The sequence below is a fragment of the Chiroxiphia lanceolata genome, chromosome 11 (genome assembly GCF_009829145.1).
Source record: "Chiroxiphia lanceolata isolate bChiLan1 chromosome 11, bChiLan1.pri, whole genome shotgun sequence".
In the NCBI taxonomy this organism is placed as follows: domain Eukaryota; kingdom Metazoa; phylum Chordata; class Aves; order Passeriformes; family Pipridae; genus Chiroxiphia; species Chiroxiphia lanceolata.
The window spans coordinates 16021690-16044531 of record NC_045647.1 but is presented as its reverse complement, the minus strand read 5'-3'; the positions used below and the strand labels follow the sequence as shown (position 1 = coordinate 16044531).

Below are 22842 nucleotides of genomic sequence, written 5' to 3'. Positions count from 1 at the left end.
CTTTACAGTGGTGGCCAACTGAATTAATATTATAGCTGCATTTTGTTAATTAGCAAGAGACAGGCTTTGAAAGACTCGCAACCCCTGCGCCAGCCCAGCTGTGTCACGTCACAGGTCTGCTGGCTGTGGCCATGCTTGGTAAAAATACAATTAGCTTTAAAAAATCCCCATTTATAATTGTTATTAGTCCCTACATGTGAGGACCACAGGGCAGTTTTGCTGGTGCAGGTAACGTTGTGCTGGAGAGTGGTTTAGTGAGCAGGTGTGGGCAAAGCCCAGCCCTGTCCTGCTGCCCTGGGGGCTTGGGGGACCAGGACTGCTGCAAGGGGTCATCAGTGAGCATGGAAATAGCTTCCTGCGTGTTCAGAAACAGAACTATCAGGCATTTGTTAGCAGAGTTCCTTAGAATTTGTCCAGACACCAGTGTTGATGTTCTCTGTAATAAGCTTGGCATAAAATTTTGAGGAGTCAGTGCTGACAGTGAATTGACAAGCAGAGGGAGGAGTGTATTTACATCAGTGTCACATCACCAGGATCGTGCTGTTAATAGAAATGCAGGAGTGCAGGGTCACATGCTCAGGGTTTCTGCTGTCCATTAGAAGGTAAGGTGTTGGAAAAGGTAGAGGAGGAGAGTCTCACTGCCTCCCAGTGGAGAGTGACAGCTTGTCTGTGTGACAAAGCCCTAAGAAAAGGTTAGGGTGATTCCTGGGTGCATTAGGTGAGTGATTTCCAGTGGAGAGCATACAGGCACTGATGTGTCTGTGCCAGTGACTGGTGGTCCCTCTAGTTGAAATCTGTGGTGTGAGTTGCTTGACTTGAAGAATGACATATTTAATGATCCACTGTCAGGACAGGTAAGAAGGAAATACTTTTGTACTCTCAACAAAGCAGGGTGGAAAAATCTAAGCTGAAGAATAGTCTTGGCACAAGAGCAAATGAACGTGTATAACAAATTAATTAATTAATATAAATACATTTTAGATGGAATCTTAAGGTTTTTGTTTGGTTCTTTTTAAATACTGAAGCAGTGAGACTGTGATTTCCCATTATGAGTAGCAAGTGAGAAATACCTGACCTGCGTTGAGGGAGAGAGTACATGTTCAGATTAGGAAAATGTAACCTATTGTTACATAGCCAGTGTTAGCAAAGCTAGATGAGAGAGAAGACCTTTTATATTTTGTTTATATTAATTCTCAGAGTTTTGCCTTGCTATAAGCAAGATGCATTGGAAAATGTAAGCTACTTCTCAAATTAAGCATGTTCTAATGTTTAATTTGTTAGCATTTTCAAAATTGAACAATACTGAGATCAAAGTGACTGTTTTACCTACAGTGTAGCAGAAGAAAGAACTTAGCAAAAACCTAGAGCTGCACTGGATGCCAATGTTGTCATCCCCCCTAAGTCTACACTTTGTCTAGAATTGTTGAATGCTCTATTTTGATTCCTCTCTGCTACTTCTATACGTGTGTAAACATGTATTAAAAATAACCTGGGGTTCAGCATCGTCTGAACACATTTATTTGCTGTGTGTTCTTGCATGCTCTTAGTACTTTGTGTCTGTTCTTTATCACTCTCCTGAGCTGAGCTGGACCCCCAGCTCTGACCTGTGCCGTGGCACAGATGGGGGGACAGGACCTTCTAGGAAGGAGTGGTGGGAGCTACCTGGGCAGTGCAGTCACTGAGCGCTCCTGGCCATCTCAGCCTGCCGTGTGTGCAGCAACAGGCTGCCCTCTCCGACCCACTGCTCCAAAGAAAATCGTCTGGAGGTTCCCAGCCTGCCCTGGTCCCTCAGCCCGCCTGGAGAAACCGAGTGTTGTGCTTTGAACTGCTCAGCAGTGTCCAGGAGAGGGCGCGAACAGCTGCTCGGTCTGCGCTGTAATCCCAAGGGAACATCCCTGCCGGCGTTAGGAAAGCGCACCTGGCTGCAGGGGAAGCTCCTTCTGCTGCTCTTGGGTTCCTTGATTGCAGCTCTCTCTGCCGTGAGGCTTTGCTGAAAGGTCGGGTATAGAGAGCTGCACAGATTGCCCAATTCCTCACACTCTGTCGAGCTCAAGGCTTTTCCCTTGGGAACCAGAATACGAAGTCTTTGGGAATGTCTCTTCAGCAAGCCAACTGTCTTTTTTAAGAGTCACCCTCTATAATACCACTTCAGGATGCCTGCAGGTATTGGAGCCTGCTGATTATGTTTTCAAGAAGAGGTGTCTCTAAGTGAAGGATATTAACCTGAAGGATGTGAACAGTTAACAGAGGCATATGCTTTTCTTTCTGATGTGGTTCTCTTAGTTTTATTTTTAGCAAACCAGTACGTGCTGGCTGATGAGACTGTAATAGCTATGGCAGTTACTGAACTGTCAGTGCAGAACTGGGAATAAATACCCCAGAAAGTGTCTACTCCATTTGCATCATACTGAAAGCCTTTCTTGCCGTTGATTCAAAGAGGAAATGGAACTTGGGACCACTTAAGAAAGAAAACACCAGTTACAGTCAGCTGAGAAGAGGGGATTGACATGTCAGAGTTTTAATTAGGACTGAGGCCCTGGACTACAGTGAGAGCAGAAGAGGCTCTTTCTGCTCTTTGAGGATTGTTTGAGCTAAGAGAAGGTAGGGATATGAGAAACTTATTGTTTTGCCTTCTCTTTTTAAGGTCACATCTCAGTGTCAGTACTGTGCAGTCAGATTCCTCACCTGCCCACAGCACACCCACGTACACACAGAGCACTCACAGCATTTGGTGCTTTACTGTGTCAAAGCATGAGTTAACTCAAGATACTGATTATGTTCCATGCAATTTATGGAGCAATGCTAGGTACAGAATTATTTAGGTTCTTGGATAGAGACATTAAAAGTCCTTATTCTGCAGTTTGTGAGTTCTTAGAGGAGCTCGGTGAAAGGGATGCTGATATTGTTACCTAAAGCATGTGTAGGTACTTTAAACAGGCTCTTTGTCCAAAGACCTTGAAAGCCACAGTTTAACATAACAAGTCAAAGTCATGATCCTGAGTTGGGCCTTTAGTTTTGCTGAGCTTGACAGTCCAGCTTTGAGCAGGAAAGGCTTTCAGTGATGAGGGAGGTATTGTTCAGGGCAGGAACATGAATGGCAAGGTATTGATTTAAGGTTGAAAAGATACTCTGAAATGCAAAGAAGATTTCATGAAGGATGATTCTGTTCATTCCAATTTGGATCCCATAATGTGATGAAGTTGTTTCTCTGAAGACACTGGATGGAATTTGCCATGAGGTTTTTTGCTAGTGAACGTGTCTAAACTGTTCCCCCTGTTGTTCAACGAAGTCTCTGGGAGGTGCTCAGATGTGATGATCTTCCTCTTCAGGTGGATACAAGTTTGCAGAATGGTTTTGCCCCTGGAATGAAGCTGGAAGTCGCTGTCAAGTCTGACCAGAACACCTACTGGGTAGCCACCATCATCACTACCTGTGGGCAGCTGCTGCTGCTGCGCTACGATGGGTACGGGGAGGACCGCAAGGCCGACTTCTGGTGCGACATCCTGACGGCTGATTTGCACCCCATCGGCTGGTGTGAGCAGAACAAGAAGATCCTCAAAGTGCCTGAAGGTATCAGCTCTGTGTGCAGAAGTGGGGGGTACATACAAAAGTGTGCTGTTGTCCTGTGGCAGCCTGGCAGGCAACCTGCAGGGCTGCTGGTGTGTGCGGGTGGTGGTGTTGTGGGGACAAGCTGACGTTATCTGCCGTGTTTTCCTGACATCCCATGGCTTACATTAGAGATTGCTCCTTCACCAGAGAGGAGTTAGGTTAATTTCAGAACTTTCAGAACTAATTCTTACAGAGACTTGTGGTTATCTTAATTATCACCCACCAAAATCTACTGCTTTGCCATTTCCTTTAAAAATGTTGTTTTTTCTTTTTTTAAGATGTTACTGGTGCATCACAAATTCTTCTGAATTAGGCAGCACAAGGGTATGATAACATCTCGTGTCTGAATAATCTTTATCTGGCAAGAAGAATCACAGTCTTTTTTTCTTCACTTCTCACTTAGGTATCAAGGACAAGATACCTGACCAGGAGGAGTTCCTTCAGCGGGTGCTGAAGGGAGCGTGCAGTGCTCCTGCCAACCTGCTCGAGGGGGTGAGTCCTGCAATGTGCTGCATCTTGGTCTTTGTCCTGGCCTTCCCCTTCTTCATTAGGGGAACCACTATTTGGATTGTCAGTTCCCTGTTTAAGTTTAGGGAGCATTGTAATGTGCTGCTGACCATAGCGTTCCACTCTCTAGTGTTTCTTATTTAGACTATTTATTTTTGCTAGTGTTGCCCTGAAACATATCTGTTGCTGCAGGTTTGGGCTCTTCCTTAATCCTATCAAAAGAAAGATCTTCAACTCCCCTAGGTTTCAGTCTTCCTCCAGTTCTGCTCCTCCATGTTGCCCCCTTTCTCAGTTGACTCCTTTCACTTCAGATTGTTTTGTTTTGTTTGGGTTTTTTACTAATGGGCAGGTTATTGTTTTACTTAAATATTGCATCTTTGCTAGTGAAGAACCAAATTTTTATCCCCTCCTCTGCACTTTAACAATATTTGCACCTCACAGTTATGAAATGCAGAACGTAATGGTTTCTTGAAAATGCCACTGACATCTTCATTCCAGCTAACATTTCTGTCTTGCTGTGTTTCTGTCTAGTCATCTTTGTAGCTGGATGACTCAGTTTTAGAAAGAGGTTATACATGTTTCCTTCGAACCTTGAATACATAAGTGATAATGCCTCTGACAGTGATAATGAGGATGTAAGTGAAATGTGTGACTGCATCCACAGGCAGTGAGGAAGCTCTGATGCAAACAGCAGTGATTCTGAACATTGTCGTTTCTGTCTCGTGTTAGTAAGAGACATGTATTTCTTCTGTTTTCATGCTTTATTTATGAAAAAAAAGAAATGTGTAAAGAGGTGGAAGTATGGGCTTCGTTTTGTTCTGTTGTGCAGAATAATTGTATTCTTTTTGTAGCTTCACAGAGGGAAAAATCCATTGGATCTCATTGCACCAGGCTCCCGACTAGAACTGCAAAACATCCGGGATTCCCTGGAAGCCTGGATAGTCACCGTGGTAGAAAATGTTGGGGGGAGACTGAAGCTGAGATATGAAGGACTGGAGGATTCTGACAAATTTGACCAGTGGCTGTTCTACTTGGACCCTTTCCTTCACCAAGTGGGTTGGGCAGCCCAGCATGGATATAGCCTGCAACCACCTCTAGGTACTTCAAAACATCTATTTTTTTGTATATTAGCATATTTTATTTGATGATCAGAGGGTAGAGAAGGCTACGTGCTGCTTTAGTGCTCTGAATCTGCCCTCTGGGTGCACATGGTGGTCACATAATCACTGTGGGATCTGACAGGTATTGTACCTAATAAAATGTAAGTGGAAAAAAAAAATAATCCTTCAAGACTTTTCACCCACTCATTCAGAAGGTGCTAAATGGCTTTTGCCTGTCAAAACTTTCCACCTGTTTGTGGAAAGGGAGGAACTGAGGAAGGGATTGCCTTCACTGTTAATTTTATTAGGTTTGTATTCCTGGGGGTGAGAAAGTCTTAAGGTTTTGAAGTGCTGCTCAACAGGAGCTTTTGCAGTTGTGACCCTCAAGTCCACTGGGTTAATTTAGAGACACTCCCAGGGATCTTTTGTGCATGATGGCACTGCTATGAGTAGTTTCTCTTCTGTCAGAGGTGTGTGGCCTGTAATTGCAGATGCTAAAGGAGTAACTTATACATCTGGAACAGGCTTGTGGAACATTTCTTGAACCTTCTGCTTGCTTAAGCGTAAAACCAGCTGGATTATCCAGCTGGGGATTTGTTTTCTGGTCATATGTTTCTCCAGAAGTTTTCCTTGGTGTTGATGTGATCTCTGTTCTCTCAGAAAAAGCAGACTGGGCAGTGTATGGGTGATACAGTGATGCTTGTTCAGTTCCTCTTCATAAAAAGGCAAATGTTGAAGAAAACAGAACATTTTTGAGAAGGAAGGCATTTGCACAGGTTCTGAACAGATAAGAATTTAGCAGTTAGAGGAGCACAAATCAAACTCTTGGCTTTATTGCTCTGTGTCTGAAGGAAAAGAGGAAGGAAGGTGACTTTATTCATTCTTTCCCTCTCTCTTTCCTCAAGCCATTAGGTCCTTGAGGAGTGAAGCAGATTGGCAAGAGATCTTGAAGAAGGTGAAAGAGGAGGAGGAGGAGTCATCTGTTCCTACAGATCTTTTTAAGGTAGTTTAATGCTGTGGATAATACCATGAAAATGTTGTATTTCTAAGAAACACTTCAGGGAAGTCAGTCACTTAAAATTCTTTCCCTGTTTTGTTTTGTTAGTTTTTAAAATTTATTTCCTTTCTCCCTCTAGTTTAAAAATGTAAGGATAATGAAAAATAATCATACTACTATCAATTCTTGGTAAGTTAGACACATTACAATTCTGATGCTTTATAAAGGCATCTCCAGTTGTTTGCCCACTTTGGTCTTGCAGATTAGTGTCCTTCTGGAGGACACTACAGATTGTTGGATTACAACAGTCTCTCTAATTGTTTATAATAATAATAAAAAAAAATCTTAACATATTTTGAGAAATAGGAATGTAAATTTAGTTCTTACCTCTAAACAGAATAGAAGAGGAGGTGCTGCTGCTCTTGAATTTATTGAGTCATACATAGAGCAGGGTATACATAATTCTGAAGAAGGAGCCCTGTTCTGCAAGTTTTTGTTAGACTGAAAGCTGAGGCTGTATAGTTCTCATTTAGTGTAGCTCATGAGTGGTTAGAGGAGTGCTAAAATTTAGAGGAACAAACCCCAGAACATTTCTATTGACTTACCAGACCACCTTGTATTGTCAAATCTTGTTTCTGTGTGGAGAATGTCAGAGGAGGAAATGGCAGGACCTCAATTTCCTAAAACTCACTGAAGACTGTCAGTCTCAGAGGGCATTGTTGGCCTTTTCACCTGGGGAGTTGCTGCTATTCCAACAGGTTGATTTCTTAGAATGAGCTAATAAAAACTTAAGTCATCCTCTTCAGCTGATTTATGCAAGGTATGTCTCTCTTTTGATGTAGAAAGGCAGGTAATCACACTGACACCTCATTTTTCAGGATAAACCTGTGATTGGAGTGCATTCATTCTCTGAAGGCATGAAGTTGGAAGCTGTGGATCCAATGGCTCCTTTTGTAATCTCTCCTGCTACAGTTCTTAAGGTACCAGCGTTCTTAAACTAGTCCTGCTAAGATTCAATACTACTCCAACTTCTGTTCTTAAATGCTCAGGGAATTCTCATTAACTGATTATCTTAAAATCTTGAACTAGTTTCCAAATGAAGTATTTTGTATGTCTCCCTCAGGGGACAGGCTGCCATGATAAAGCATCTTAACTGCTGATGGTGAAGCCATTGCATTTGAATAGAGGGGAAAAGTTCCATAAAGATACAAACTTAAAAGATCAAATTACTAGAATTGTTGAACCCAGGTTTTTAAAATTGATGTAATCTCTTATAATCTGAGAATCCAGTTGAAGATAGATTTTTGATCTTTTTTTTTTGTGCAAAAGTTGTGTCATTGCTATGTAGATATGACATTTTGTCATTACTATGTACCTATGACATTTAGATGACCAGATTTAAAAGTTGAAATGAAAACTCTCCCAACATAATCAGGTTTTACTTTTCTTGCTATTTGCTTACCCTGCTTCTGTTTACATCAGCAGTGGAGTGGGTTTACTTGTGACAGTCCATCCTAGGACACAGCCTTGTTGAAATAAGCAGTTTGTTATTATAGAATAGTAAGAAGACCACAGACACTAGTTCCTCTGCATTTTTCATGAGAAAATTTCATGTAGTGCTTGATCACCTAATTTTTAAAGTGCTTATGCATTAACTTTTATTATTTATATTTGTTAACTTTTTTGGATAATGCAGAGGAAACCACTGGTTTATAAATCCCATAGATTCTCCTTTAATTTTTTTAATCCTCACAGTATTTCAAGATAAAGAGTTAGTATCATACAATATTACTGTTTACTAAAGTTAACAAAATGAGGGAGGGGGAGCAGTAGAACAGAACCTGCTACTCACCAGACCCCGTGGTTCTCTTTTGCCTGACTCCAGGTGTTCAATGACAAATATTTCATGATAGAAATTGATGACCTGAGACCAGACCATCCCAGCAGCCAGTCCTACGTTTGTCATGTCAACAGTGCCGGGATTTTCCCAGTGCAGTGGAGCCTGAAGAATGGCCTGAACCTCAGTCCCCCCCCAGGTAAGTCTGTGCAGCCCTGTGGTGCTCACCCCGCTCCGAAGGGAGCAGGTCCCCACTGCTCTGTTTAGGACAGCACTTCTGCAACACAGTTACATGTAGTAGAACAAGAAAGATCAGAGTCTGACAAACAGGAGCTTTGAGTTAGTGAAACTGATGTTCCCTGGGTCTAAGCCTGGATTTGGGAAGATGAGAGAGGCTGGGGAATGCTGGTCGTGCATAAAAACCTGAACACTGGAACGAGTGGGGTGTGTGTTCCAGGGCTGAAAAAAATGTTGGTTTCAACCTTAATTAACATGATATCAGAAGCCTGTAGTCTTTGCGTTGGATTTTTGCTTCTGGTCAGAATGAAACATTGTTATAATTATTTTATAATATTTTTAGGATATCTTATCACTTAGAAGTTAATGAACTATTTTTTTATCAAGGACCTATCAGGCACTGTAGCAGATTGCTGAAACATTGCTTCGGGACATAAGGGAATAGGGGAGTGTTCCTCAGCTGCTGAAATATTTATTCGTTTTCTCAAAGTGGAAATGTCAATGGTATTGTAAAATCAGGGAGTCAGTTCTCTGATTCACCATCTCAGAATTCAGAATGTTTTGTTTTAGTTGCTCCTTACATCAGAGGAACAACAACCACAGGATGTTTGTTTCCTGCCTTTCAGGTAGGAAAAAATACAAGAAGTGGCTTTGCTTGACCAGCATTACCCAGAATTTTGCATGTGAAAAATGAAATCTCCCTTTGTAGGCATGTGACTGGAGCTGACGAAGATTTTAAGTTCCTGTTCTTGTAGTCCCTTGCACATGGGGGGCGTTCTGAATTGCGTGAGGTCTCAAGAGCCCTACTGGGACTGATAAAACTGAGAAAAATAAATAGATCCTTCTGTGGTTCAGCCCTCTCTGAGGGGGTAAAAGTCACAGAATAGTTTAGGTTGGACTGGTGAGGCCACACCTCAAATCCTGTGTTCAGTTTTGGGCCTCACTACAAGAAAGACATTGAGATGTTGGAGTGTGTCCAGAGAAGGGAACAGAGCTGGGGTAGGGTCTGGAGCACAAGTCCTGCAAGGAGGGGCTGAGAGTGCTCAGCCTGGAGAAAAGGAGGCTCAGGGGGGATCTTCTTGCTCTCTACAACTACCTGTAAGAAGGATGTTGTAGCCAGCTGGGCGTCGGTCTCTTTTCCCAGGTAACAAGTGACAGGATGAGAAGAAATAGCCTCAAGTTGTGCCAGGGGAGGTTTAGGTTGAATATTAGGAAAAACTTCTTGACAGAAAGAGTTGTCACAGATTGGAACAGGCTGCCCAAGGCAGTGGTTGAGTCACCATCCCACATATTTAAAATATGTGTAGACATGGCACAGTTGAACTTTGTGTGTTTAGTTTGTCATGTTAGTGCTGTATTCTTAGACTGGGTTTGAGATTTTGTTGGATTGCTTAAACCATTGTCACAGGTGTCCCTTGTAGGGGAGTGGAATAACTGCAGCACTTGTGTACTTGCTGATTTACTGCCAGCCTCAAACTGACATGGCAGCACACTTCTGCTCCCTCTTCCCTTCAGTTATTTGCTTGTATTAGATCACAGGGAAGCCAAATATTTCCCCCAAGAAGAGGATAATTTTTCTTGGAAGGATGCTATGTCTCCTGTTGACCTCCTTGTTAAGAGTCTTCCCTTCAAACATAAGTGCAGATCTACAGCTGTTGGCAAACCTGATGAGCCTCTTGGCACATCTGACTGCTCTCTTTAATGACTTAGTGTTCGGCACATCTTTGAGAGAGTAGTATGTTGATATTGTGCACATTTTGACTACTCTGTTTTAAAGAAAAGTTTAGTTTCAGAGCTGACACAACAGCAATTGCAGAAATCTTTCCTGAATTTCATCTGTACCCTGTAAAAAAAGGGTGAGTGCTTCCCCATGCTTGAATTGCTGCCCTTGTCTGCTTAGCAGATGTACTTTATTCACGGTTCAGGTTGCTGTGGCTGCCCTCAGGTGGCTGAGGAAGCTGTAGTCAGCTGACAAACCTGAGTGGCCCGAACAGATCTCAGTGTTCTGTATTTCATGTCAGTTTGAATGGAGTCTCAGGCTGTTAAACTCTAACCCCTTGGCTTTTCCTTCTCCTAGGTTACCCCGGGCAGGACTTCGACTGGGCAGACTACCTCAAACAGTGCGGTGCTGAGGCCGCTCCCCAGAGCTGCTTCCCCTCGGTAAGGTTCTCTTCCAGAAAAATCTCTTGTGTTATGTGAATGACACTCTTGATTCCAGAGAGAAGAAACTTTTCCATGTTTTTGACTTAAATTGCCCTTCCAAGTAACATAGACTATTTCAGTTGAAAGGGACCTACAATGACCATCCAGTCCAACAGCCTGACTCTCTTCAGGGCTGACCAAAAGTTAAAGCGTGTTGTTAAAGGGTGTTGTCCAAATGCCTCTTAAACACTGGCAGGGATGGAGCATGGACCACCTCTCTGGGAAGCTTGTTCCAGTGTTTGACCACCCTCTCAGTAAAGAAATGCTGCCAGATGTCATGTCTGAACCTCCCCTGACACAGCTTTGAACCATTCCCACATGTCCTGTCACTGGAGATCAGCACTTCCCTCTCCTCTTCCCCTCCTCTGGAAGCTGCAGGGAGCAATGAGGTCACTCCTCAGCCTCCTTTTCTCCAAGTTGGACAGACACAGAACCCTGAGCTGCTCCTCACAGGACATTCCTTCAGCCCTTTCACCAGCCTTGTTGCCCTCCTCTGGACACATTTGAGTGCCTTAACACCTTACCTGGGATAGCTCAGGAAACAGAAGAGATAAGAGAGTATAAATGTATGTGAACTGAAGGTGCATGCCAGTTCCCTGCATAAGGAAGCAGTGGACCAAATGTTTCAGTTGCGATAATGCAGATTGAAAATAAATGTTTGTTTTGTGAAATTGAAATGTGCAAGAGCCTGTGGAAGAGTCACAGAACAGCATCAGTTGTTGGCACTCCTGTAATTGTGGAAACAGGGCCTTTCAATAGACTTTATTTTCATTTATTTAGTGTGCTCTTTCAATCTTCCATCCTTTCAGCTTGAAAAATTAATTCCATTGTATTGATCAATACCAAGTCATCTTAAATTAGTACCAGATAATCATTTTACATTAATCAGTGCCTGAAGGACTTGCAACATTTTGGGCTTTTGTTGGTTCAGTGACAGTATTGCTGTCTCCCAAAGCACAATACCTTGTCAAGCAGAAAAGGGTTCTATAAACACCTGCTTTCCAGTTCCATTTACAATACTTGGGCTATTGCAGTGCTTAGGGGAGAAATTAAAATGAATAATTACCATTTTTTGAAGAGGGTGTTGCTGGCTATGAATTCTTGTTGCCCTTGTTCTGTCTTGTAAGCTGTGGCATCTTAGAACAGGTCATTGAATTTATTATCCCTTTCTGAGAAGAGTTGATCACTGTAGGCTAGTTCCAGAATTCATAATGTATTGATCCTGTAATTATGTTGCAGAGTGGCTCTGGGAGGAAGAGTCCTCTGTCTGGCTGCTACTTCTTATCTTTAATTCAGGAGCTTCAGAGCTGGATAAACATCCATTCCTACGTTTGGGGGATTTTTTTTTTTAATAAATGTGAACTAAGTTGGTGAATAAAGTAAGATCCTACTTATCAAAAAAATTTAAAATTAAAAGAAAGCTTCCTATGCTGTCTGCCAGAACTCATTTGGATGAGGCAGGAATGTTATTTGCATACGTAAAGTGGATTTCCAAGCTAACACGATGGAATAGAGAACCTGGTCAGACTATTTGTCAGACTTATCACTTGGGTAGCAAGCAGCAGAGAATTCCTGATTGCTGAGAATGCACTCAATCCTTCCAGTGAGTCTCAGCATCCTTATTTTTTGAGAACAAATATGTTCTTTTCTAGGTCTGTCTGTAGAGGTTTTTTTTAACTTAAATTCTTCATAGTTGATAATACATCTCATATTCAATGTGCTGATTATCTAAAATCTTCTCTGCCTGCCTGAGTATCTTTCTGTGTTGTTCAGCACTGAGGTTTTTGTATTGCTCCTGTTCATGGCTGTTCATATCACACACACACAGTTGGTATCTTACTGAAGTGTTCTGGCTTTCTCCTAGTTAACTTCTGACCATGGCTTTAAAGAGAATATGAAACTCGAGGCTGTGAACCCAGTTGATCCTGAAGAAGTTTGCATTGCTACAGTCACCAAGTTGAAAGATTCCTACCTCTGGCTTCAGCTGGAGGGTAAGCCTGATGTGGGAAGAGCAAGTAGCACTTGCATTGGTTCTTCTGTAATGCCATCATCAGACCTGAGGTGTATCTGGAGCATACTCACTGTGTGCAGAGTATGGGAACAAGTTCCAGTTTCCTCAGTGAAAACACAGCAAACCCCACTTGCATTGTCTGTCTCCACTTTGCCTTGGCTGGCACTGCTTATTTAAGCCAAAAATGGCATTTGTGCATTGCAGTGTCAGTGCTGGGCTGGTGCACTGTGCAAAGTGCTGATTGGGGTCTTTTAGAAAGCAAGGGCCTTGGAACAGTTTTACAAACCAGTGACTTGCATTCTAAGCAAGCTTTAACCAGATTGAGGAAGAAAACTTTCAGAGGTTCCCCATTAAAATAGAGTAGGCCTATGATTGTTCTCTTTTATAATCCCATTTCTTGACTGGAAGTACATCAGCATGCACTTACTATGCACTGTGCATCCCTGCTAAACTGTGGATGGCAAATTCCCATCTCCAGCCTTCAGGAGGAAGCAAATGAGGGCAGGAAAGAATCTGGTCAGTAAAAGGGGATGAATAAATGATTGATACTGTGTCCCAGATATGCCATCAGTAAAAGTGGCTTCACTGGCAAACATATAGCAAGCGTTAACCAAATTGGGTTTTTATTACTTGTTTCAATTTTTCCTTTTCTAAACTGAATAGGTTCCAAGAAGCCTGTCCCTGACTGCATAGTGAGTGTGGAATCAATGAATATATTTCCAGTGGGTTGGTGTGAGACGAATGGATATCAGCTCAGGCCTCCTCGCAAAGCAATAGGTACCAGCTCTGCTCTGCTTGCAGGGGTTACCTGGGTGGATAGAGATGGGCAGACCTTCCAAAACAGGCTACTGCAGAATTATTGCTGGCACCACTGCATTTGGAAACATTCATCATGCACAGAGAATCTGTGCCTTGCACAAGTGTTTCCCTGGCTGGTGGGTACAGTTGGAGGCCATACAACAACTCCAAACCAGCAGTGTTGGCTGGAGACCCACAGGCTGTACAAGCCTGTGGGAACAATCCATTAGTCATAACAAAGAAATCGTGTATGTTGTGTACACACACAAACCCCCATGCTCTGCATTTACTTCTGTCTAAGCTGTTTTTGAAGTCTGTCTGACCCTGATACTGATTTTACACTTGTTCAAGTAAAATTAATGCCATAACAAACCAGTGTGGAGTGTGTATGCATTCTGGAGTCTAAATAAAGGGGACTGGCTTTCTAAATGGGCCAGAGGGTAATGATTCCTTAATGACAAAGTGCTGAAAAGTAAATCCTACCTGTTTTAACTACATGACTAAGTAGCATAAGGTAGTGTCTTCTCTCAGTTGGTTAGTGAGCTCTGTTTATTAAAGCTTAGTGGGAGTTGGAGAAACTGAAGAATTTCCTGCATGTTCATTAAATAAGATAAGGGATTGGAGTGAGCTGTCATTTACTGCAAGTCAAAGCAAGAGAAAGTAATCTACCTGCACTGCCAAGGACAGGAGGGAGTAGAGGAGATCCTAATTAGGAAAAAAAAAACCTTTAAAAAAAATCCAGGAGTTTTTTGGGGACAAAACTTAAAGAGGCATATGTTACATTGCCCTGTTTGATATTATTACCCGATTGTGAAAGCCAGAATTAGCAAGTGGACCCATCACCCTGATGACTGACTTAGTTGCAAGTGTTTTCCTCTGTAGCAACTGGCTTAAGTCATGTGTGTTTCTAACCTGCTGATTTCATTCCATTTCCAAGTTAAACACTGTTGAAGTTGCTGTGCTGGTAAAGTGGCAAGTTAGGCCAAACAACCTGACCCTTGGGTACTGAAAAGGAAAGCATAAAATTCATTTTTGGCAGGTACTACCGAGAGTTTAGGGGCTATGGTGCAAATAAAAGATGCAAAAAAGGTGAGATTTCCTGGAAGGCTGGGGGTATCATGCCTGATTTAATGGATTTTTAGTGAAAGTTGAAGTTAACCTATTGTCAGATTACTTAGGCCAGTTACTCCAGTGCAGATGGGTCAGTTGTCTGACACTGCCAGTGACTTGGAACATGGATTCTTTCTGGTGTGTCACTTGGGAGAAAAGAGTTCACTAGTTTTTGTACTAGATGTTTTTGTTTGCCTCTCATACTTTGCTGTTTATGTTTTTTTCTTCCTTTCAGTAAACAAGCAGAAAAAAATTGCAGTAGTTCAACCAGAAAAACAGTAAGTAACAGCTTTTTTGCTTTTATTTTTTGTTAGGATTTTGTTTGGGTTTTTTCTCTTTTTCTAATTGGAAAATCATGCTGTGTTAGGGAAGATTTAGCTTTACAGAAGTGCTCTACTGAGGGTTGAAAGATTCTAAATCCATTTGTGTTAATGCTGGTAGTTTCTGTTGATATTCAAAATGACCTGCATTACAGCAGGAAGAGATAGAAAGCTTGGAATTTGTTTTTTAACAATGCTGTTGCAACTGAGCTGAATTATTGAACAGGTTAAGCCATTGAAGTTCCAAGGTTGAAGTTGTTGGTCTTTCACTCTTAGAAGATTGTATTGTGAATTTAAGAAAAACTGCTCTGATCTTAACACTGTAAATTCATGCTTGAGCCTTTCTTTAATGGTGAGTAGTAGGAAAAATTACTGCATTTCCTTTTGGTAATATTCCTCTCTGAAATAATACAGTTTCTGTAATGTAAACATGCTTAAAAAATGTGGCTGCCTTAACATGTAACTGATTTTGCACAGCTGATCAGAGAGTGATGTGCTGTGAGTGCTGTCTTTTAGTAGATGAACTTCTAATCACTCCTTCCCAGATTAAATTTGGCCCAGACAAGCCAAAAAAGAAGAGTTCTACTAATATCTACAATTCATCTATAAACTCTGTGTCATGCATATGAAACTTGTTCCTGTGAGCCTGCTCAGAACTGCTCCATGAATGCCTCCCAATTGGCTTTATTGACTCCTACAGCTTTACAGGCACAGAGCTGTCAGTAGTGCTGCCAGTGTTTTCATTGCTCCTAAAATACTGGGCAAACTGTTCTTCTGTGTTTTGTTGTTGGGATCCTTACCAGAGTACTTGAGTCATTTTGGTTGTGTTTTGTTTAAAATCCAACTTTTTCAAAATGTGTAAGGTAAGACCACACTGCCTTGTGCCATTAAATGGGAAGTTAAGAGGAGGCAGGAAATGTAAACTCCTGTGGGTGGCTTTGGTGGTGTTTTTCACCATGGTAGCCCATAGACTTCAAGCAAGGAAGGATTGCTGCTGGCTGTAGCAGTGCAGAAGTCCTTTCCAAATTGAATTGGGTAGTTTTTGCATGTTATTGTTGTTAAACAGGGGAGGTATAAAAAGCAGATTAATAAAGCTGGAGCTAAGGGAAAAAAATGTAGTGGTCTTTTAGTAAGTGTGTGAGTGGTGACTGTCTTTACCATCTGTCCCTTTTCCCAAACTACTTCTTTTCATTTCAGAATTTTGTCTTCAAGGACAGTTCATGATGGACTAAAGAACCAGGAACTGAACTCTTCTGACTCAGGTATTGATCACAGAGGTCAGGCTAACAAAGGTAAAATCCTCTTAACAGTTCACCTGCTCAGCATTGTTAGGAGAGGGAAGAGGAGGAAAGGGCTTGAAGATTTTCATCCCTTGATGATTTGTTGAACTTCAAAAAAGAATGAAACAAACAAAAACATGTAATTACTTGTGTCCTGCAGTTCATGTGTGCATTAAACTTGGAAATGAGATTTTTGCACCAGAACATTGCCCCCCCAGCAGAGGATACATGGAGCTCTATGTGTACTGTGACCTATGCAGGTGACTTTTTATTGTCCCCTGCTATGTTTAATAATGTTGGGAGAAGCAGGCACACTACATCTGTGCTCTTGAGTGGTTGGATTCTAAGTTTGGGAAGCAGGTCTGTCTGTTTTTTATGTTAACTTCATCATCATGACAAACAAAAGCAATTCAAACAGTAAACTGCTTTGTGTGCCAGATGGCAAAATCTAATCATTTTCTAAACTGTTGCAAGAACGAATGTGATGAATAAGTACATCTGCTGGTGAAACAGTCACACAGATCCATCCATTTGGCAACAAAGTGCCTCCTCTGCTGTTTTCTGTACAGTGAAGTGCACATCTGAAGCTTCACCCAAAGCAAGCGTTGATAGAAATGATGTGTGCTTGTTTAGCAGATTAATTGGCTTTTAATAGAGTCATAATGTAAATTTAACTTCATTTATTTATCTGCCAGTTTTAAAACACTGAATTTAAGATCTTTAAGTGATAGTACTGATCAGTCAAGGAAAACTACAACACCACTAGGTAAAACAATATTGTCTTTACACATAACTCTATTGCAACATGTATTACACTTCAATATTGAGCAACATTGAACCATTTAATGGGTTTAGAATGCTTGATATCACTTCATCAAAGGTCACTTCATCAGTTGCTGCATCTTTTGTTTGCTCATTGAGGGAAAAGAGTCTAAAAATGCACAACCATGTTATACTGCAATTTAGAATAAATTGTGTAGAATAATTTTGCCAGCTTCTCTGGTGGCAGAAGTTTTGGGGGAGAGATAATTACTTCACTGGAAAATTTATCTGTAATTGCTGTATAGGAACTGCTTCTGTTACCAAGAAGTTGGGACTGTCTTTGTCTTTCCTGTTCTCACTGGTGTAATACCATGAAGGATCAGACTAGCCAGGAAGGAATGTTTCTTTCCTGATGGATGACCATCTTTATTTACTATAGTTTGACAATTTGCAAGCATGGGTGTGAAGTATGAAAAATATTTTGGCAACATGGAATAACTAATGCTGTCATTGCAAACGTGACACAGAAACTACCCCAAATTCACGTCACTCAAGACTTTCTCCCCTCCTTTTTCACAGCAGACGAACTATTATTGTAGTATTGCAAGATTCTTTCCTGGAGAGGTTGTGGCATGTGGTTTAAATGTTTGCTTTCTCATTTCTCAGTGGTAATTAATGGCAAGTACTGCTGCCCAAAGATCTACTTCAACCACCGGTGCTTCTCGGGGCCTTACCTGAACAAGGGCAGGATTGCAGAGCTCCCCCAGTCCGTGGGACCTGGGAACTGTGTCCTTGTGCTCAAAGAGGTGAGATGGTTGTGCAGAGTGGGCCTGTCATAAACACTGAGTGTCTCTAATTACAGATGGGTAATTACTCATTATCGGCTTGAATTTATTAAAGAGGGTCTTTTTGCATCTAGTAAAGTATAAATTGTGAATGGTTTTATGAATGGCTGGAAAGAATAAAAGCCTCTCATTTATCTGAGTTACAATCAGCCTTCTACTGCTAAATTTTACTTTAGGTTAAAACAGTGTAACCTGTAATTGCCACAATCAAAGGACTCAGTATCTCTTTATAGCTGTAATAAATGCTTCAAATTTAATTAACAGAATTTAGCTGGAGATAATCCCAAAATTCCTTTACAGTTTGCACTGTTGATGTTAAAACAGAGGAATACAGATTTTCTCGGTAGAAATGGCAAACTATTTTCTGTAATTGGAAAATTAAAAGAATTCTCTCTGTTTTGCAAGTGGGATACAATTTACAAAGATCAGGTGAAATTGCAGTTTTGCTTTTTAATCTAATTGAGGGAGGCAGAGGCTTTCTTTAATGCCAAAGAGCCTCTTCTCCACAAGGTGTTTCGCAGGAAATTTACAGATACTTTAATGCAATAATTATTTTTCTGAAATCTCCAAAAAGGTGCTTATTATCTGACCTGAGAGGCTGAGAATTTCCTAAGGCATAACTGCATGTGCCCACTTGAGCTCTCATGAAGTGATCACTTTCAATGTAGGAATTGGCTGAACGTCTTTGGAATTTTTCCCTTCCCTACCAAGGATCGTATCAGACATGCTGTAAAACAAGAGTCTGGTTGTCAAGAGTCAAGCTGATTACTGAAAAAGGTCCATTTTTGCATGCAGAAAATTACCCTGTCCTTTCCATGAGTTTCAGTACTCTGATGTAAGAACTGCAGAAGAACAAGTGTGAAATTCTGTGGCAGCTTCATTTAACCTTGAAGGTTTAATCTGCTTCATTGCCTGAAAGCAGAAAGTGTGCACAAATCCTGCTGATGTGCAGATGCTGAGTGTTGCTAACAGTTCAACCAATATGCTTAGGTACATTCATTTCAGTCATGAGTCACGCTCCCTGTATGAATCCTAGAGAGAGTTTGGACTTGCACTATATTTAATTTTTTTTTTTTTTATTTCTGGACTGCTGCATTAGTAGTAATGAAGCTGCAAGTCTGTAATGTCAAGGTTCTGATGCACCCAATTTTGGAATGATTTGGAGTAAGCACATACTGAATGTAAGAAATACAATTTGAGTGCATGTTTTGTACTATACCTCTCTAACTTCAGGCTATTCACAAGTTCAAGTTATTTTACATTACCAGAGAAATTATCATTTTATTATAGTACAGACCTTGTCATGGTTCATGAAAGCAAAACAGATGAGAGCTTAAGATTCTGCAGTATGATTTTGCTGTAAGTGGTGGGTTGGCAGGCAACAAAATCCTGCAGCATTTTTTGGCACATCTTCACATGACATACAATCTCTAAGATAATCACTTAGATTTAGCCAAGGTTATGCAAGTTTTGTAGTTATTCAGCCCCAGGCGTTAATTTAGTGCTGTGTAATTCAAGGGCAATGACTTGGAAATTGCCAGATACACTCATGACTCTGCAGACAAATTCTGAAGGTTGGCAAGGCCTGAAGTGTCGACTGCTCTCAGTGTTCATTTTGGCAGTATCAGGAGGTATCTGTAATCCTGCTGTGAATGAGTGCTTTGATGCTGGATAATTTGGATGAATAGGAGTAATTTCCTATTCTACCCTGGCACTTTAAAACAGATTAATTGTACGAATAACTTACAGATACTTTCTGCTCTTCCCTCCCACGCTGTAGGTTCTCACTCTGTTGATCAATGCCGCCTACAAACCCAGCCGTGTCCTGCGAGAGCTGCAGCTGGACGAAGAGGCTGCCTGGCATGGACATGGAGAGACCCTAAAAGCCAAGTAAATTCTTGTCCTGTTCCCCATTTAGTTGATCCCAGTAGCATTTCTCTGCAGTGTGTGCTTTAACTTCATACATTTCAGAGAAGGAAAAATTGCTTAGAGCATATCAAGATGCCAACAGCCATTAAATGTTGAATTCTTTATAAATTTCTTGATGAGTGCTTGGTGAAGTGCATCCCATTTTAATGCTCCATAATATGCCAGGCATGCCCTGCTACTGGCATGCCAGCAGCCAGTGGTCAGGTGAGACTGGTGTGGTACTGGTACAACAGTGTATGTACGTTGACAGACCTGCAGGTGAGGTTTAAGATTATTTAATTCACCTGGAGATAATTGTCAGTGTTTTAAAGCAGAAGCACATCCTGCTTGGGAGGCTTCTCAGGCTCCCATGGCATTTCCACTCAGATTTTTCAGTGGAAGAAGATTCTTCAGAAATTAAGTGACAACAGTGCTTTGAAATGGCCTGGCATGGAAGTTTTTCTACAGCAGTCTACCCTAAAGCACTCTCTAGTTTTCCTGCTGAGCTTTTTGGGTTGAAGCCTCTTTGCAAGATTATTTTGCGGCAAGGAAAGAAAGCATTGAACATATTTGCATATATTTGATAAGTGCAGATACTCCTTTATAGTCTAGGGATGGTTTTGTAATTAGGTCACTGTGTTTGCATACTAGAGATTAGATTTTCCCAATGTGCCATAGCACACTTTCCTACATAATTTTCAACATGTCAGTAAATCTTTTGTTGGATCCGATTTGTGTATAAAAAGACACCTTTCCGTGTATTGAAGGATTGCTCTGGATTTGGGCAATAGGAGGGTGATATGAAAGATGAGTGTAAATAGAAGATGTAGCTGAAGAATAAAGGAAAAAATATTTGTTTAGTTTCATGGAAGTTGCTGTGTGCTTTCTCCTGCCACAGTAATGACACCAGAGGTCTCTGGACTATGATAATATTGCTCTTTTTTTCAAGGCATTAGCGAGATACTTGGAGGCCTGAAACACCCCTAATAGATATCAGCATGTGCTGTAGTTGTGCTGGGAGAACAAAGCAGAAATGATCAACAGCTCTGGCAGATACTGCACGGAGTGGCTCTGTCAGGGTAATGGCAAGGCTGGTGAACAAAAAGAAATCTTTTCTTAATTTAAATCAAACAGGAGCAATATGTTGAGCCACGGCAAGCGACTGTCCTGGCGAACTGTTCAGCAACTAGATAAAAGTTGATTGGAAATGTGGCAGTAATCCATCTACTTGCCATGGGCTGTGCATAGGAGGCTCACCAAAAGCTGTCTGCTGTTACCATGATTAGCTCAGGGGGTGCTCTTGGTGTTGTTTTGTGTGACCAGCTGTCCATGTCACAGTGGGAATTTCTGCAGTCCCGTAAAAGCAAAGAGAGCACACCATCTGTGAGCAAAGAAAACAAAACATCTGGACTCTGGAACAGTCCTCTCAGATGGTATTTTGTAGTCACTGACAGGGTAGTGTTGCTGTGTTTGGTGCTGCAGCCACCTCTGGTGGTGGCTTTTCTTTATTTGGGGATCTGTCATAAGAGATGGGAGTACCTATTTCCTGGACTTGGCAGTCCATAGAGTTCATCATTGCTCAGATTTCTCTGTTTGATCTCAAAGCAATAAATGAAGTACTTTTTTACTGCTGGTAATTGGAAGATTCCTGAACTATGACCATATTTCCAATGCTAGATACAAAGGCAAGAGCTACCGTGCGACTGTGGAAGTTGTGAGGACGGCAGATCGGGTGGCAGATTTCTGTAGGAAAACATGCATCAAGCTGGAATGTTGTCCAAACCTCTTCGGCCCTCAAATGGTGCTGGATAAGTGTTCTGAGAACTGCTCTGTCCTGACAAAGACTAAATACAGTGAGTAGTTCACTAATCTCATAACGAGGTGGAGCTTGGAGTGTTACATTTTAATTTTTTTTTGGTTTTGGCTCCAGAAGGAATCCAAAATACATTGCTTTGCCTACATAAGGAACAGCTCAAGCTCTACATGCACAAACCTACAAAATATCCACATGCCAATGTGTAGGGGAGAAAAAAATTGATTCTACATTAAGTAGTAGAACCATGGCTTAACTTCTTGTTGTGTGCTTAAAGCTTTACCTTCTTAAGAAAACTTCTGGGGCAAGAACTGACTAACACTGTAATTTAAGTGGCATTATAATTGCTTTTACCAATTTGTTGTGCAACAAAATGCACCTTCAAGCCCTTTTCTTAGTTTTTAGGGTTTTTGTAAACTGACTTTTAACCATTTGACAGTGTGAGAACAAAAAGTGCATTGAGGCCATATTTAAAAACTACAAAACATTATAAAAAGCGCAGTTAAATTGGACCAAATCTTTGACTGATGATTTTTGTATAAAATCAGATCATTTGGGGCTTCTCAGAGATGGAGGAAGCAAATCTTTACAGGGCAAACAAAATCAATGAGTAACTCTTGTTCCTTAGACCAAATTGAAGAGGAAAATATAGACACACTGATTTTGAAGTTGGGCAGAATTGGGTTTCCTGTTGGGAAATGTCCTTCTACTGGTTTTTCCAGTCCCGATGATGGACAGACATAACTGGTGACATTGAAGGTGCGTTTCAACAGGGTGCTCCTCTCTTCTGTCCTGGCAGCACACTATTATGGGAAGCGGAAAAACAAGCGGATAGGTAGGCCCCCGGGTGGCCACAGTAACCTGGAAGTAGCCATGAAGAAACCAAATAAAAGACGGAAGAGGCGAAAACACTTTTTCGTTCATAAGAAAAAACGTTCTTCTACGTCCGTGGATAACACCCCAGCTGGATCTCCCCAGGTAGGACACTGCCAACAGCGTTCATGGGCACGGGCTGTCATCTCTGACCAGCTTCCCTTGAAACAGCAAATGTTGGTTCCTTGTGACTTCAGGTTACACCTGACAGTGGGTGGCAATTGCAGCTTTTGTCCTAAACTTCCCATTGCTTTTCATTTCATTGCCTTTTTTTTTCTTTTTTCCGAACCTTTCAGGGCAGTGGGGCAGAAGAGGAGGATGACCAGGATGAGGTGGATGAGGAATCTCTGACTGAGGACAGTACCTCAGAGCACCAAGATGAACTGCTTGAAGAATCAGAGGTATCAGAGAAGAAATCACTGTCGTCATCTCCCACACAGAGTGAACTGTCTCATTCCCTGGCTCAGGACCGAGACAAGCGGAAGAGGAAGCTCAGGACCTTTTCCTTTTCTGATGATGAAAATAAACCTCCTTCGCCAAAGGTAACTAGGAATTTAGAATTCTGCTTCTGCTTGCTCAGTGCTGGGCAAGCACAAATGCCTTGGGAATGTTAACCATTGTACATGTGTTCTC

The 22842-nt window shown here is 41.5% G+C and overlaps 1 protein-coding gene across 5 annotated transcripts in view; it reads left to right on the top strand.

Moving 5' to 3' along the window:
• Positions 1–22842, top strand: part of SFMBT1 (Scm like with four mbt domains 1) — an 88950-nt gene that overhangs the window by 59210 nt on the left and 6898 nt on the right. For all 5 annotated transcript variants that reach the window (XM_032698954.1, XM_032698950.1, XM_032698951.1 and 2 more), the window contains 16 exons: positions 3330–3570; positions 4013–4101; positions 4968–5214; positions 6122–6219; positions 7092–7193; positions 8099–8249; positions 10365–10447; positions 12354–12480; positions 13164–13277; positions 14644–14686; positions 15926–15990; positions 17437–17576; positions 19396–19505; positions 21201–21376; positions 22136–22314; positions 22506–22751. In XM_032698954.1, coding sequence (XP_032554845.1) covers positions 3330–3570; positions 4013–4101; positions 4968–5214; positions 6122–6219; positions 7092–7193; positions 8099–8249; positions 10365–10447; positions 12354–12480; positions 13164–13277; positions 14644–14686; positions 15926–15990; positions 17437–17576; positions 19396–19505; positions 21201–21376; positions 22136–22314; positions 22506–22751 — 2211 coding nt within the window. The remainder of the gene's footprint in view (positions 1–3329; positions 3571–4012; positions 4102–4967; positions 5215–6121; positions 6220–7091; positions 7194–8098; positions 8250–10364; positions 10448–12353; positions 12481–13163; positions 13278–14643; positions 14687–15925; positions 15991–17436; positions 17577–19395; positions 19506–21200; positions 21377–22135; positions 22315–22505; positions 22752–22842) is intronic.